This window comes from Octopus bimaculoides, chromosome 23 (genome assembly GCF_046866305.1).
Source record: "Octopus bimaculoides isolate indiv1 chromosome 23, ASM4686630v1, whole genome shotgun sequence".
NCBI lineage: Eukaryota > Metazoa > Mollusca > Cephalopoda > Octopoda > Octopodidae > Octopus > Octopus bimaculoides.
The window spans coordinates 14,079,390-14,093,846 of NC_142950.1; the positions used below are offsets into that span (position 1 = coordinate 14,079,390).

General features: G+C 41.3%; 1 protein-coding gene across 6 annotated transcripts in view; it reads left to right on the forward strand.

The window, feature by feature from the left end:
• Nucleotides 1-14,457, forward strand: part of LOC128250638 (calcium homeostasis endoplasmic reticulum protein-like) — a 164,381-nt gene that overhangs the window by 143,388 nt on the left and 6,536 nt on the right. For 3 of the 6 annotated variants that reach the window (XM_089340168.1, XM_089340171.1, XM_089340173.1), the window contains 9 exons: nt 21-132; nt 2,361-2,411; nt 4,262-4,300; nt 6,031-6,214; nt 7,085-7,476; nt 10,361-11,114; nt 11,428-11,630; nt 12,340-12,473; nt 14,156-14,368. In XM_089340168.1, coding sequence (XP_089196294.1) covers nt 21-132; nt 2,361-2,411; nt 4,262-4,300; nt 6,031-6,214; nt 7,085-7,476; nt 10,361-11,114; nt 11,428-11,630; nt 12,340-12,473; nt 14,156-14,368 — 2,082 coding nt within the window. The remainder of the gene's footprint in view (nt 1-20; nt 133-2,360; nt 2,412-4,261; nt 4,301-6,030; nt 6,215-7,084; nt 7,477-10,360; nt 11,115-11,427; nt 11,631-12,339; nt 12,474-14,155; nt 14,369-14,457) is intronic. The other 3 variants (XM_089340170.1, XM_089340172.1, XM_089340174.1) reach the window with 1 other exon arrangement.

The following is a 14,457-nucleotide window of genomic DNA, read 5'->3' on the forward strand; positions in this document are numbered from 1 at the left end:
AATATTGTTGTTATTTCCAGCCAACGAAAGAATGCTGATGAACTGAAGACTCATCTAGAAGGCATTGTGGTGCCAGCATTTTGTACTGCCAGCGTTCACTTTACTGATGACAAAAAACAAAAGTTAACCAAGGTAAGCCTCCTCCCTTTTTTTTTGCATGTCAACTGGTACACAGCATAACTTGAAACAAACCAACAAGGGAGTCCCTCTATACCATCAAGTTTCCAACCCTTTTTGCACCATGGACTGGTTTCATTCAAAACCATTTTCCCATGGACCAGGGGACCACGTTTATAACAAAACATAATAAAGTGCATAATATATAATTTAATTATTATCTGCGTAATGCAAAAATGCCCTGAAGACTGTGATATCTTTTAGCTTTTACCCTTTTACTTGTTTCAGTCATTAGACTGCGGCCATACTGGGACACCGCCTTGGAGAATTGTTTAGTTGAATGAATTGGCCCCAGAACTTATTTTTTAAGCCTGCTACTTATTCTTTCAGTCTCTTTTGCCAAACTACTAAGTTATGGAGACATAAGGACACCCCCACCTACACAAACATATACACAAACACACACATGTTTATACAACAGGCTTCTTTCAGTTTCCATCTTCCAAATCCACTCACAAGGTTTTGGTTGGCCCAAGGCTATATAGTACATGACATTTGCCTAAGGAACCATGCAGTAGGACTGAACCCAGAACCAACCAAAGCCTTGTAATTGCATTTGGGATATGGAAACTCTGTGTGTGGTGGGTGGGGGGGTAAGAAGTTTGCTTCCCAATCACATGATTCCCAGTTCAGTTCCACTGTGTGGCACCTTGAGCAGGTGTCTTCCACTCACAAGCCTCAGGCTGACCAAAGCCTTGTGAGTGGAGTGGTAGACAAAAGCTGAAAGAAGCCCATCGTGTATGTATATATATATATATATATATATATATATATATATATATATATATATGTACTGGATTGTAACCTGGTACTGCTCTCCAGCTTACCAGTCAAACCGTCTGACCCATGCCAGCATGGAAAATGGACACTAAATGATGATGATGATGATGATAACTCTCAGACTTATTTTTGAGTTCTTTATTCTCAGTGGCCAGACAGCTTCTTTTGGAATTTGTCGCCCTTGGATTGTGTATGGGTGGGTGTGCATGTGTGTATTACTGTCCCCTTGTCTTGACATCACATGATACTTGTGAAACAAAGATCACCATCATGCAAACGACATCCTTCATTTCCAGTCCTCTGTAAAAACACATCTGGTCTCAAGAAAATATTACCTTACTTGAAAACAGGTGAAGGATGGTGACAGAAAAAATGTCCAACCACAGAAAATCTACCTCAATGAAGAAGAGGAGATGTTAAAACAATGAATGTGTGTGTGTGTGTGTGAGAGAGAGACTGTCTTAGTTTACATTTGTACTCTGCAAAAGTAATTCTTTATGGGTAGTATTGTTGTCAACAAATTATCCATTTGTTTCATGCCATTGGAAACGTGTGAAATAAGACATCCTTTTGTTTGAAAATCAGGTGAGAGTAAGCAGCAAGTGGGGTATCTGATTGTAGAACAACGCCTCAATGATGTTTCCATCTAACTCATGTTGGCACGGAAAAACAGATGTAAAACAGATGAACAAATACATGTGTGTGCATATGTATGCACATGAATATGCATATGTGCATCTATATATATATGTGTGTGTGTGTGTGTGTGTGTGTGTGTGTGTGTGTGTGCGCGCGTGTGTCTCAAGCTCTTAACTTCCTAGACAGGGTGAAACTTTGTAACAAAACTTGTTTTGGGTTGTTTTTAACTTGATGGAGCACATCCTTCTCCAGTCTGCTCACATCCGATTTTTTTATAGACATAGTTGCTGATCCCTTAAAGTGGAAGAGGGAGACCCAGGAAGACATGGGATGAAGTATTGAAGGCCGATCTCAAGACACTGAGCCTTACAAAGGAGATGACTAACGGCTGAGATGTCTGGTGCTTTGCTGTACTGAAGAAGACCCACCCACCACAGCAGAAGTGGTACCAGTGCTGGTGCCAGGTTAAAAGCACCCAGTACACTCTGTGGAGTGGTTGGCATTAGGAAAGGCATCCAGCCATAGAAACCATGCTAGAACAGACAATGGAACCTGGTGTGGCCCTTTGCCTAACTCAGATCAAATCATCCAACCCATGCCAGCATGGAGAATGGATGTTAAATGATGATGATGATGATGATGGAGAGAGAGACAGACAGTGTGTGTGTGTGTGTGTGTGCGCGTGTGTTCACAGAACATTATCCTAACAAAATATATATCATACATATAATTTAGCACATGTCCATATTTTTCTGCCATTTCAGTTGCTGAATTTATGGGATTCTAATAAATACTTTGACACAGAAACAATCAGGGTGAGTACTTCAGTGGCCTCTGTGTTCATACCCTTTTTTTTTTTTTTTGTTAGGGAGTATTCCAATACCTTTGTGTCTACAAATGTACATTTGTGTTTGTGGGTGAGTGCATGTACACCTCTGTGTGTAGTATTTGTGGAGGAGGAGTGCATATATATTTATTTATTTATGTATATGTGTGCAATTGAGATCATATGTTTTTCTCTGTGTGTGAATGTGTAACTGTTAAGCCATATATATATATATATATAATGGATAATAAAACGAATGGTTTACGCTTGGTAGCTTACTGGTAAAGCACAGTCACTTTCACAGTGATCATTGTGTATATGGCAAATGAAAGATGGAAGATGGAATATTCGAGAATTTAGCATCCATCATGACAATTGTTTCGACACATCTAGCATCAATTCCTCATGGGTGGGACACTCGACAGCTGGTTCAGGAGCATCCAGCGGTGCAGATGTATCTCGTTGAGTGATAAATATATACAACTCGTTAAAATAACTGTTCCACAATGTAACTTTCCGGTTTGTAGAAAGATAAGTAGCCAGATGAAGAAGATATCTTCATTTATATAGAAGATCAAAAATAAGATCACAAATGGCAGGAAGAAAAATGAACACAATCCAGCGAGAAAAGTATTTAAAATGTTTGTTTTTAATGTTCAGTTATAAGGAAAATAATTTCACATTAATCTGATGGGTTAGTCTGTACTTTTGTAGAGGACAAGTTACTGAAGAGATTGCAAGAGTGCAATGAAATAATTTAACAAAAAACTATATAAATTAATAAAGGACTGAACCAGTGCGTGTGTTTATTACCGGCATAATGCCTCTCCCAAGGTTTAATTGTATTTCTTTCAACACACGTATCCACATCAAGAATCTTGCACACGAAATACACATACGAAATTTATTATTCTTATACAAGAATGTTGTTGACAGTGACTTTGAAGTTTTGGCCAGCTAAGCCATTGTTGGACTGCAGTGCATTAGAATTTACCTTGCCTTTATATAGTCTCTGTTGAGTTAAAATCATCTTTGGATGTGTGGGTTTGTTAGTCGATGTCAGCAACATTCTTGTACAAGAATAATATATATATATATATATATATATATATATATAGCAATAAGAAAATGGAGAGGAATAGGTGGTATTCATCAACTTGCAGACATTTAAAATATCTTTTTACCCGTACCCATTTATTGCACTTGGTAATACAACGAAAAAACACTAGTGTAATAATAATTGGGTATTCTTCCAGCAGTATATTGGATAGATATTATCCCTTAGTGGGTTGGATTCACAACCCCTAACTTTCTTGGATATATACATATATATATATATATATATATATATATATATATATATATATATATATATATACATAGATATAGATATAGATATACAGAATATATAAGAAGTTGTCATCAACGGACATAAAGTGATAGGTATGCACAATGAGTGCTCAGTTAGGTCTACCACTGACACTCTGGCTTGAACTGAAAGTGTGGTGTTCAGACATCCCATCAAAGGTGGCTAGAAGTGGTTTCTCCTTGAGCAGGTAGATATAGATTTAAAGTAAAAATGGAAAAGCAAAACGTTTGGCATCACTTGAAAAGGACATTTAATTTAGTTTGAGAATATAAATAAAGTCTCTGCTGATATTCTCTAACTAAATTAAATGCCTCTTTCAAGTGATGCTAAACATTTTGCTTTTTCAGTTTTACTTTAATCTCTGTGTATATGTGTGTGTAGGAAGAGAGAGAGAGAGAAAGTGTGTGTGGTGTGTGTGTTTATATGGATATATGTATGTATTTATTTCTAATGTTTTTGTGTCATTTCAGAAACTGAAAGACCCTGTGGAATCTGTGGCCAATTATCAGGTAAGGAATTCTGGGAAATATATATCCTCTATACAGCACCCCCATCAAGACATTGTTTTCTTCATCATCATCATAGTCATCAAAATATTCGCCATGTACCCACCATCACCACTATTGTCACCATCAGCAGCAGTCTCACAATTACATTCATCTGTGTGTGGGGGCAGGGTGTGGAAAGCTCACAGTGAGGCTGGTTCTTTTATGTCATTTCGGTGCCTCTAGATTAGTGGTTTTCAACCGTGGTCCATATAAAATTTTGATGGGGTCCACACTACAAAATAGGAAATTAGGGATCCACTATAGTATTTTCAGGGCCCCTGAAAAAACTCTGGCTTAGATGTATGTATTGGTATGTATTGCAAGAAACAGCTGGGTTTCTTTCTCTAACATTTTACATAGTCCAACCTACACAAGTTAATGTGGGAAAAACAAAATAGGAATTTTGAAAGAAGCTTCTATAAAACTAGTTTTTAAACATTGGATGGCTATGAGGGTCCACCAGAATAAAATAGTAATCAAAGGGGTCCACAGATAAAAAATGGTTGGGTACACCTGCTCTACGTTATCATTATGGACAAAAACAGATTGCAGAGTTGTTCACTTTGTTCTCTATTAAAACCTGGTGTCTTACCCAGGAAGAATTTTCTCTCTCATACATAGCACTGGTTGTCAAGCGGTGGTGGGAGACAAACACAGACACAAAGACACACACATACACATAAATACACACACACGCACACACACGACAGTTTTCTTTCAGTTTCTGTCTACAAAATCCAATTACAAGTCTTTGGTCAGCCCGAAGCTATACTAAAAGATCGTACCATGCTGTGGGACTGAATCCAGGACCATGTGGTTGAGAAGCAAGCTTCCTACCACACATCCATTCTGGCATCTCTGAGGATGACTTTCTTTAGGCATAAATCAGATGTCGTAACTCAGCATACATTTTCTTTAGAATAAAGTCTTAGATAAGTATAGAACATGCTTGTGCAACATCTTCGAGCTATTTAATGAAGTGTATGTTTATTTTGATGAAGCTCTAAGATGTTGCACAAACACTCAGCTCTAAGTGCACTGCACCCTATAACAGAAACAGCTGTAAGCTAATGAAGTTGTTTACATAATTCCCATTCCCTTGTGATTCTATGATATAGATAGACAGACAGTCAGGCGTCTGTGTTAGTGTTTATATACAGTATATTTATGCTCTATTATAGGCGCAGGAGTGGCTATGTGGTAAGTAGCTTGCTTACCAACCACATGGTTCTGGGTTCAGTCTTACTGCATTGCACCTTGGGCAAGTGTCTTCTACTGTAGCCAAACACCAGTGAAAACCTTGTGAATAGGTTTGGTAGATGGAAACTGAAAGAAGCCCATTGTGTATATATGTATGTATTTGTGTGTGTTTGTATCTCCTTGTCTTGACATAGTTGTAAACAAGCATCACCAGTATACAAGCAGTGTTCTTCATTTCTGATATTCCATGAAAAACATGTCTGGTCATGGGGAAATATCGCCTTGTTTGGAAACAGGTGAGGGTTAATGAATGGAAGGGTATGTGGTTGTTGAAAATTCACCTCAGTAATTTCTGCCTGACTCATGCAAGCATAGGACATCAATATGGTAACACTGCTGATGATGATGGTGATGCTGATGATGTGTGTGTGTGTGTGTGTGTGCATAAGTATATATATATATGTATATGGTGTGTCTATATGTATTTGCAGGCCAGCCTTATCACTGAGTATGGTAACTTGGTCACACAGATTACAGCTGCCATCCAGTCCCAGTATGGACAACTCCAGAAGCAGCACCAAGAATTCGCTTCACACCTCAACCTACAGTTGCAGCAGCGACAAGAACAGCTGCAGCTGTTGCAGCAAGTGGGAGGACCACCACCTCAACAGTCAGGTATAGTGTCAGTGTTATTGATGTCAGAGGTCAGAGAGGAGGAGTTGGAGGAGGGGAGAGGCAATGGAATGGTCGGAGATGTGGATGTTTGCCTCTCCATCCCCACCTTCTTAGAGGTTGTTTATGCCAATTAATGGACCTTATTTACCTTTACAGTCTTGACACCCCCTCCCCCAGGGGTAGAGAGTCTTTCAATGTTGGAGGGCCACATCTGGTAGGACAGCATATCCAAATCAATTTCTATATTTACTAAATCTATTATTTTATAAAATATAATTATTAAATGAAACCTAACGAAATATAACAAAGCCGAGTTTTGATGGAATAGAATTTCCATGGTAATTTTTTTTTATGGTGCGGAGGTAGGGTAGTGGGAAATTCTTTGTGATTCTTGTGTTTTAAAGACCAATTTAATTACTTCAAACAAATAATTTACAACTTTACAAATAAAGAAATATAATTAGATGTTTCTAAGATTCGAAATGGGTTGAAAAGTCAGGCTTTAAAATATGATTATATCGACTAAAATATTTTCCAGTTTAGTGATTTTATTTTTTACTGCAAATGTAATTCTTTCAGAGGACAACATAAAACTCTTCACAAGGTCAGCAAAACCTTTCACAAGGCCATATACAACCCTTCACAAGGTCACACATAGCCTTTCTAAAGGCCACACACAACTTTTCAGAAGGTCACACACAACCCTTCACAAGGTCACACACAGCCCTTCTGAAGTTCCCAGGTTCCCTACCTTTGGTCTTGCCCCTAATAAAGTGAGAGCATGCCAATGTTTGACTGCCTCTGTTGTGAGTTTCTCTTTGACCCCATCTCTACATCTCTTACATGACACATGATTGCTTCTATTTTCAGGTTCTGTTGGACGGGACAATTCAGCACCTCAGTCCGTACCCCCAGCAGGAGTTGCACCCCAAGTTCCCCCAACAGTGCCCCAGCAAGTTGCTCCTCCCATCCTGCCACCCAACATGCCCAACAGTACGGCGTCACCTGTGCCACCCGGCATGTCAACCTCCACAAGCATGGCAAATATTACCCTACCCCCTCAGCAACCTCCACCCAATACGAGGCCTGGCCCAACACAGCCCCCCGTGATGCCTGGAAACCCGGGACCACCACCACAGAACATGCCACAGGGCATGCCCCCTCAAGGAATGCCACCGCAAGGAATGGGCCCTGGGGTACCCCCTTCTGTACATAATGCTATCACTGGAGCACCAAGAGGAGCAGCAGGTCCATTCCCACAGGTAAGATGTTTCTCTCACACCTCTCTCTTTTTTTGTGTTTCTTTTATCTTTTACTAGTTTCAGTCATTAGACTGCGGCCATGCTGGGGCACTGCCTTGAAGATTTTCTTTCCAGTCAAATGAATCAACACCAGAACCTTTTTTTTTGCTCTTCAGCATGTTACTTGTTTTATCTGTCTCTTTTGCCCAACTGCTAAGTTACAGGGACATAGAAAAACAAACACCAGTTTTCAAATGGTGGTGGGAGACAAACACAGACACAAAGACACACTCATGCACCACACACACACACACATACACACACATACACACACACACACATAACAGGCTTCTTTCAGTTTCTGTCTACCAAATCCACTCACAAGGCTTGGCTTTGGTCAACTCGAGGCTATAGTAGAAGACACTTGCCCAAGGTGCCACACATTGGGACTGAACCTGGAACCATGTGATTAGGAAGCAAAATTCTTACCACACAGCCACACCTGCACCTACATTCCTGTATATGCCTGAATTCATAAACCAGGAGTATAATGGTTATGTGTGGACAGGCATGAATGTAAGCACAGATAGCGAAATGGTTAAAAAGTTTGATGTTCAATCATGAGATTCTTGGACAAGTCTTCTACTACTGGTTAAGGTCAGTACAAGTCTTGTAAATGAAATTAACAGAAAACTGTTCAAAAGCCCACCGTCAACTGTTAATCTCCATATTCCTTACTGGCATGGGTAAGATGATTTCACAGGATCCTACAGGTCCAAGGACTGTATTATATTCTAATGTCTGCTTCAGCATAATTTCTACAGCTGGACACTCTTCCTAATGCCAACCACTTTACAAAGTGTAGTGAGGTTGTCATGCAGATCGCATGACTAAGAGTCCCTTCGACTGAATAGGACTACAATAGAAAGAGAGGATTAAGGTGACAAGTAGGGAATTTCGTTTCTTCTTTGCCGAGCACTTCCTTTATTGTGATGGTCTTGATGACTCTGTAGACCAATTCTTGCATGGAAGAGTCGATGGCATTGATTGCATTTACTCTTTTACTTGTTTCAGTCATTTGACCGCGGTCATGCTGGGGCACCGCCTTTAGTCGAACAAATCGACCCCAGGACTTATTCTTTGTAAGCCTAGCACTTATTCTGTCGGTCTCTTTTTGCCGAACCGCCAAGTTACGAGGACGTAAACACACCAGCATCGGTTGTCAAGCGACGTTGGGGGGACAAATACAGACACACAAACACATACACACACATACATATATATATATATATATATATATATATATATATATATATATATACATATATACGACGGGCTTCTTTCAGTTCCTGTCTACCAAATCCACTCAAAAGGCTTTGGTCGGCCTGAGGCTATAGTAGAAGACACTTGCCCAAGGTGCCACGCAGTGGGACTGAACCCGGAACCATGTGGTTAGTAAGCAAGCTACTTACCACACAGCCACTCCTGCGCATGGTAATGTTTGTGGAGGAGGAGACTGATTTTGTTGAGATTTTCTCTCCTGTTGTTTGATTTCTTTCTTTTCTCTTCTGGTGGCTTTGAAGTTTTTGTTTTGGTAGTGATGGAACACTGCCTCTTGATATGGTCTCAGGTTTGTGTTTCAAATGATTTAGGCACGTTATTTTGTGTACAAAGTGCAATGCAAAATTAGAGTAAGACAGCAAGACATAGGCACTGAAGGCAGAATGTGTGTGTGATGGTTGGAGAGAAAGAAAAACAAGTGTGTTCCACTTGATGTGTAATGTTCGTATGTGTTGGTGGCAGAGTCTGGATGAGTTGAGAGATAAACCAAATGGTATAAGAGGAATCAGCTGTTACATGTAAGAAGGAAAACTGTTTTGGCATGGACGTGCGATGTATATGGACGGTAAGAGATGGGTAAAGAAGTGTCAGGAGAGCCTAGAGGAAGACCAAGGTAGACATAGACAGAAGAGGTAAAAACTTAAAAGCATACCTCTGGATGTTGTAAAGTATGCAAACAAATAGCAAAATGTTGCATTGGAAGGGAACCCACTGACCCATACAAGCATGGAAAATGGATGTGATGATGATATTCTTTTATTCTATTTACTTGTTTCAGTCATTTGACTGTGGCCATGCTGGAGCACTGCCTTTGGTTGAACAAATCTACCCCAGGACTTATTCTTTGTAAGCCTAGTACTTATTCTATCGGGCTCTTTTGCCGAACTGCTAAGTTACTGAGACATAAACACACCAACATTGGTTGTCAAGCGATGGTGGGGGGACAAACACAGACACACACAAACACATACATACATACATACATACATACATACATACATACATATATATATATATATATATATATATATTTGACGGGCTTCTTTCAGTTTCCATCTACCAAATCCACTCACAAGGCTTCGGTCAGCCAGAGGCTATAGTAGAAGACACTTGCCCAAGGTGCCACGCAATAGGACTGAACCTGGAACCATGTGGTTGGTAAGCAAGCTACTTACCACACAGCCACTCCTGCGCCGATATGTAAATTATATTAACCCTTTGTTTGTCCTGTATATCACATGGGATATGTTCTTCTATAATGCATGAATGTTCTCTTGTTTGCTAACGATTATTATTTTATTATTAAGGTGGTGAGGTGGCAGAATCGTTAGCATACCAGGCAAAATGCATAGTGGCATTTTGTCCATTTTCACATTTTGAGTTCATATTCCACTAGGGTCAACTTTGCCTTTTCATCCTTTCAGGGTTGATAACATAAGTACCATTTGAACACTGGGGTTGATGTTAATCGACTTACCTGCTTCCCGAAATTGCTGGCCTTGTGCCAAAATTTGAAACCATTATCATTATTATTATAATTATCATTATCATTTGTGTATTTCAGGGTCCACCTCCAAGCATGCAGCAGCCAGGCTCACATGTGGCAAGTGGAACAGGTGGTGCCAATACTAGTGGGCCACCACCAAACTTTGCACCTCCTAATTTTGGTGGCCCACCCCCTCCTTTTGGCCCACCTATGCCAAACTATCATAGCCGACCACCAATGCCTGGTCCTGGAGCCGGAGGACCAGGACCTGGCCCTGGACTAAACCAAGGCCCAGGCCCTGCACATGGCCCTGGTCCTACTCATGGCCCAGGCTCATCCCATGGACCAGGTCCAGTACCTTCCCATGGACCAGGCCCCGCACACGGCCCAGGCCCCGCACATGGCCCAGGCCCCGCACATGGCCCAGGCCCAGCTCATGGACCTGGTCCCACTCATGGACCTGGTCCCACTCATGGACCTGGTCCCACTCATGGACCTGGTCCCACTCATGGACCAGGCCCAACCCACGGAACAGGTCCAGCTCATGGACCGGGTCCAGCTCATGGACCGGGTCCAGCTCATGGACCAGGTCCAGCTCATGGACCGGGTCCAGCTCATGGACCGGGTCCAGCTCATGGACCGGGTCCAGCTCATGGACCGGGTCCAGCTCAAGGGCCTGGTCCTGCCCAAGGGCCAGGTCCAGCCCACGGACCAGGCCCAGTCCATGGGCAGGGTCCAGCCCATGGACCTGGCCCCACACATGGACCGGGACCAGCCCATGGACCTGGCCCCAATCAACCTCCACCCCCTCAGCTGATTGATTATGGCCATGGTAAGTTAATATACTTATGTCTGTCTGTCTGTCTGTGTATGTGTATTTGTGCTGATGTGTATGAAATTATCTTCATCATTGTGTGTTTGTATATAATTACATTGTTTGTGTGTGTGTGTGTGTGTAATTTACATTCCTATGTATCTGTATCAATGTGTATGTGTGTGTGATTTAGTTTACCAACTCATGTGTTTGTAGTAGTGTGTATGCGTGTATTTGTGTATGTGTGGAACTATCTACATGTATGTGTATGTATACGTCTGTGTCTCACACACATCCACATTGTTCCAACATTGTTTCTTTGTATTTCCAGGTTTATTGCCTCCGCTACCCCTGGAGTTCCGTGGACCACCTACCCCTCACCCATCAGCCCCACTCCCAATGCCTGACTTCAGTAAACCACCTCCTGGTTTCCCTCAGGCTCCACCACCAATACCTCTACCCACAGAAATGGACCTCACCCCATCTGTCCCTTACTATGAACTCCCAGCTGGATTAATGTCTCTTTTGGTTAACGTAAGTCTCTCTCTCTTGTTCTCTCTCTCTCTTTCTCTCTCTCTCTCTCTCTCTCTTTTTACATTCACTCATTTTCTTTCCCTTCAACCCTGTCTCCTTACCATCTCTCTTTCTCTCTTAACTATTTCATTAACATTCATACACACATACAAACACTCTCTCTCTCTTTCTCCCCCTCCTCCCACATGATATACACATACACTCTAAATCAGTGGTTCCCAAACTTTCTCTGGCTGCCACCCCCTTGGCACTCAGGCTACATTCCTAGCAACCCTCTCAGCACAAACACAACTCTGTAACAAATTCAAAATTACTGTATTTCACAAATAAAACTTGACCTATTTAACCCATTATTTTGGGTTCTTTTCACATCCATCGTCCCCTTTTGACCATCCCATTTTCACCCCACTTTTCTTCAATACCCCCTTGGATCATTCCATTCCACACACACCCACTCCACCGGGTGTGGCTGTACCATCCACTTTGAGAACCTCTGCTCTAAACCATCTTTCACCCTGTTCTGTAGCCATACCCTTTTCTCCCTCTCTTAAACACCATCACACTCTCTTGCTCTGTCTTTCTTCATTTCTCTCCTTTCCTCTCACTGTTTGTCATATGTTATTATCTCATCAATGATGAGACCAAACCTCCCTCTCCTAATGATGATGTCCACTAAAGCCTGTCTGCCCTCCTGTTTCTGTTGTTCCAGTTGGAGGACTGTGATTACAAGGCCCTCGATCCCAAGGACATCCGATTGCCCCCTCCAATGCCACCAAGTGAGCGACTACTAGCAGCTGTGGAAGCCTTCTATAGTGCCCCGTCACATGACAGGCCGAGGGACAGGTGAGTCAGCTTTACTTCAACACATACATGCTTCACAGGGGACGATTGTGCACTGACATGCTTCGCACACATTTCAGCTCTGCACATACACACACATCTAACAGTACTCCTTACCTTTCTACATAAATATATATGTATATATATTACACCCCGACACATATACAGATACATGTAACTGTGCATATACACATGTAATAGTATACATACATACATGCATACACATACACACTTCAACACAAATACGCATATGTAATAGTACAGACGTTCATACACATACCTATTTCAGCACAGGCACTCACATGTAATTGCACATTACCTCCACACACACACACACATTTCAGCACACATACACACACATATAACATTACACATACATATAGCGCTTCAAAATTTGAATTTCATGGTTATTCCACTAATGAATGTTAAATATCTACCAAAAAATAGAATTGGTATTTTCTGCAAGTCACGTTGCCTCAATAAACTTGACGTACCACAACAAAAAAATTAGTTCCAAAAATGACATTCCTCAATAAAACATAGATTGGTATATAAAGCTGCTTTCCCACAGTTAAGGGTATTGAAATTTTGGGTGGATATATTTGATTTCCATACTGAAAAGGTTTAACCAAAGCATGCTTTCCAAAATGTTAAGGATCCTATGCAAAATCCCTATATACCTGTAAAGATATGTTGAAATGATTCATTTTCAACAAGATGTTGATATTGGGACGATTTCTTCCAGATCTACACTGGAAGAGACAGGAAAATATTTGTCTTGAAAATGTCGCATCCACTTTTGTCACACACGTCACAACAGGAGTTGCCAAAACATTGGATAGCATGCTTGGCAGTGTTTGTTCTGGTTTTCTGTGATCCCTGTTCAAATCCTGGCGAAGTCAACTTTGTCTTATCCTTTCAGGGATTCAGTCCCTGAAAGAAAGAAATGAAGACAAAGTTTATAGTTCTTCCAGCCCGAGGATACTGGACCGGTAGAACTATAACAACCTTGAACCAAGCCAGGTCAGATGTCTTGTGGTGCTTGTTATGACTCATTGCGTTCTGAGTTCAAATCCCACCATCAGCCAGTTTAACACCAACACCTATCATCTCAGGTGTATCTTTAGTGGAAATCTATTTGTTGTAGAGATTCAGGCTTGGACTCTGGTTTGAGGATATTCATAACTCCTCCACCACACTCTATCCTAGTAGTCCCAGAGACCCTGTAAAGGATTAGGGACACTGTCTTCTCTTCTAACTAATACACGTGTGTGTGTGCATGTATAGGTACAGGCATGGGTATGTGGTTAAAAATTTGAACCCATGGTTATGGGTTCAGTCCCACTGTGCAACACATTGGACCACTATCTTCTACTATAGCCTTGGACCAACCAAAGCCTTGTGAATGGATTTGGTAGACGGAAACTGAAAGAAGCCTGTCTTTGTTAATGTTACTGTAGTTGTTGTTTAGCCCAAGGTCATCTCTTAGACAGACCGCTGATAAAAGACATTGTAACTATGATCGTCCTGTTTCCAGACATAATGTATCTAGTGTGTCCTTTTTTAATGTGGTATTGTGTGATTTAACAGAGTTTTAGCTGCTATTTCTAGCTGGTTGAATGATTGCATAGAATTTCCTTGATTAAGATTTGTTGTATTATTGATGTTGTTGTTTGTTGTTTCAGCGAGGGCTGGGAGAAACTAGGCCTCTATGAGTTCCTCAAGGCGAAACAGAAAGCTAAGAAGATCCGAGACCGAGAACTGGAGAAGGAGAAAGAGAAAGAGAAACACCAGCCGTCCGACCGCTTCCGAGGTCGGTCAAGTTCTCCGCCTCCAAGACCTCGGTCACGTTCCAACTCACCACGAACACGATCTCGTAGAAGGTATGATGCTAAGAGGTACAAACAGCTTTTGTCTACATTTCTTTTGCTATTGGCGGGGAGGGAGGACAATAATAAGTTTCCCCAACATCTGAGCATTGTGGGCC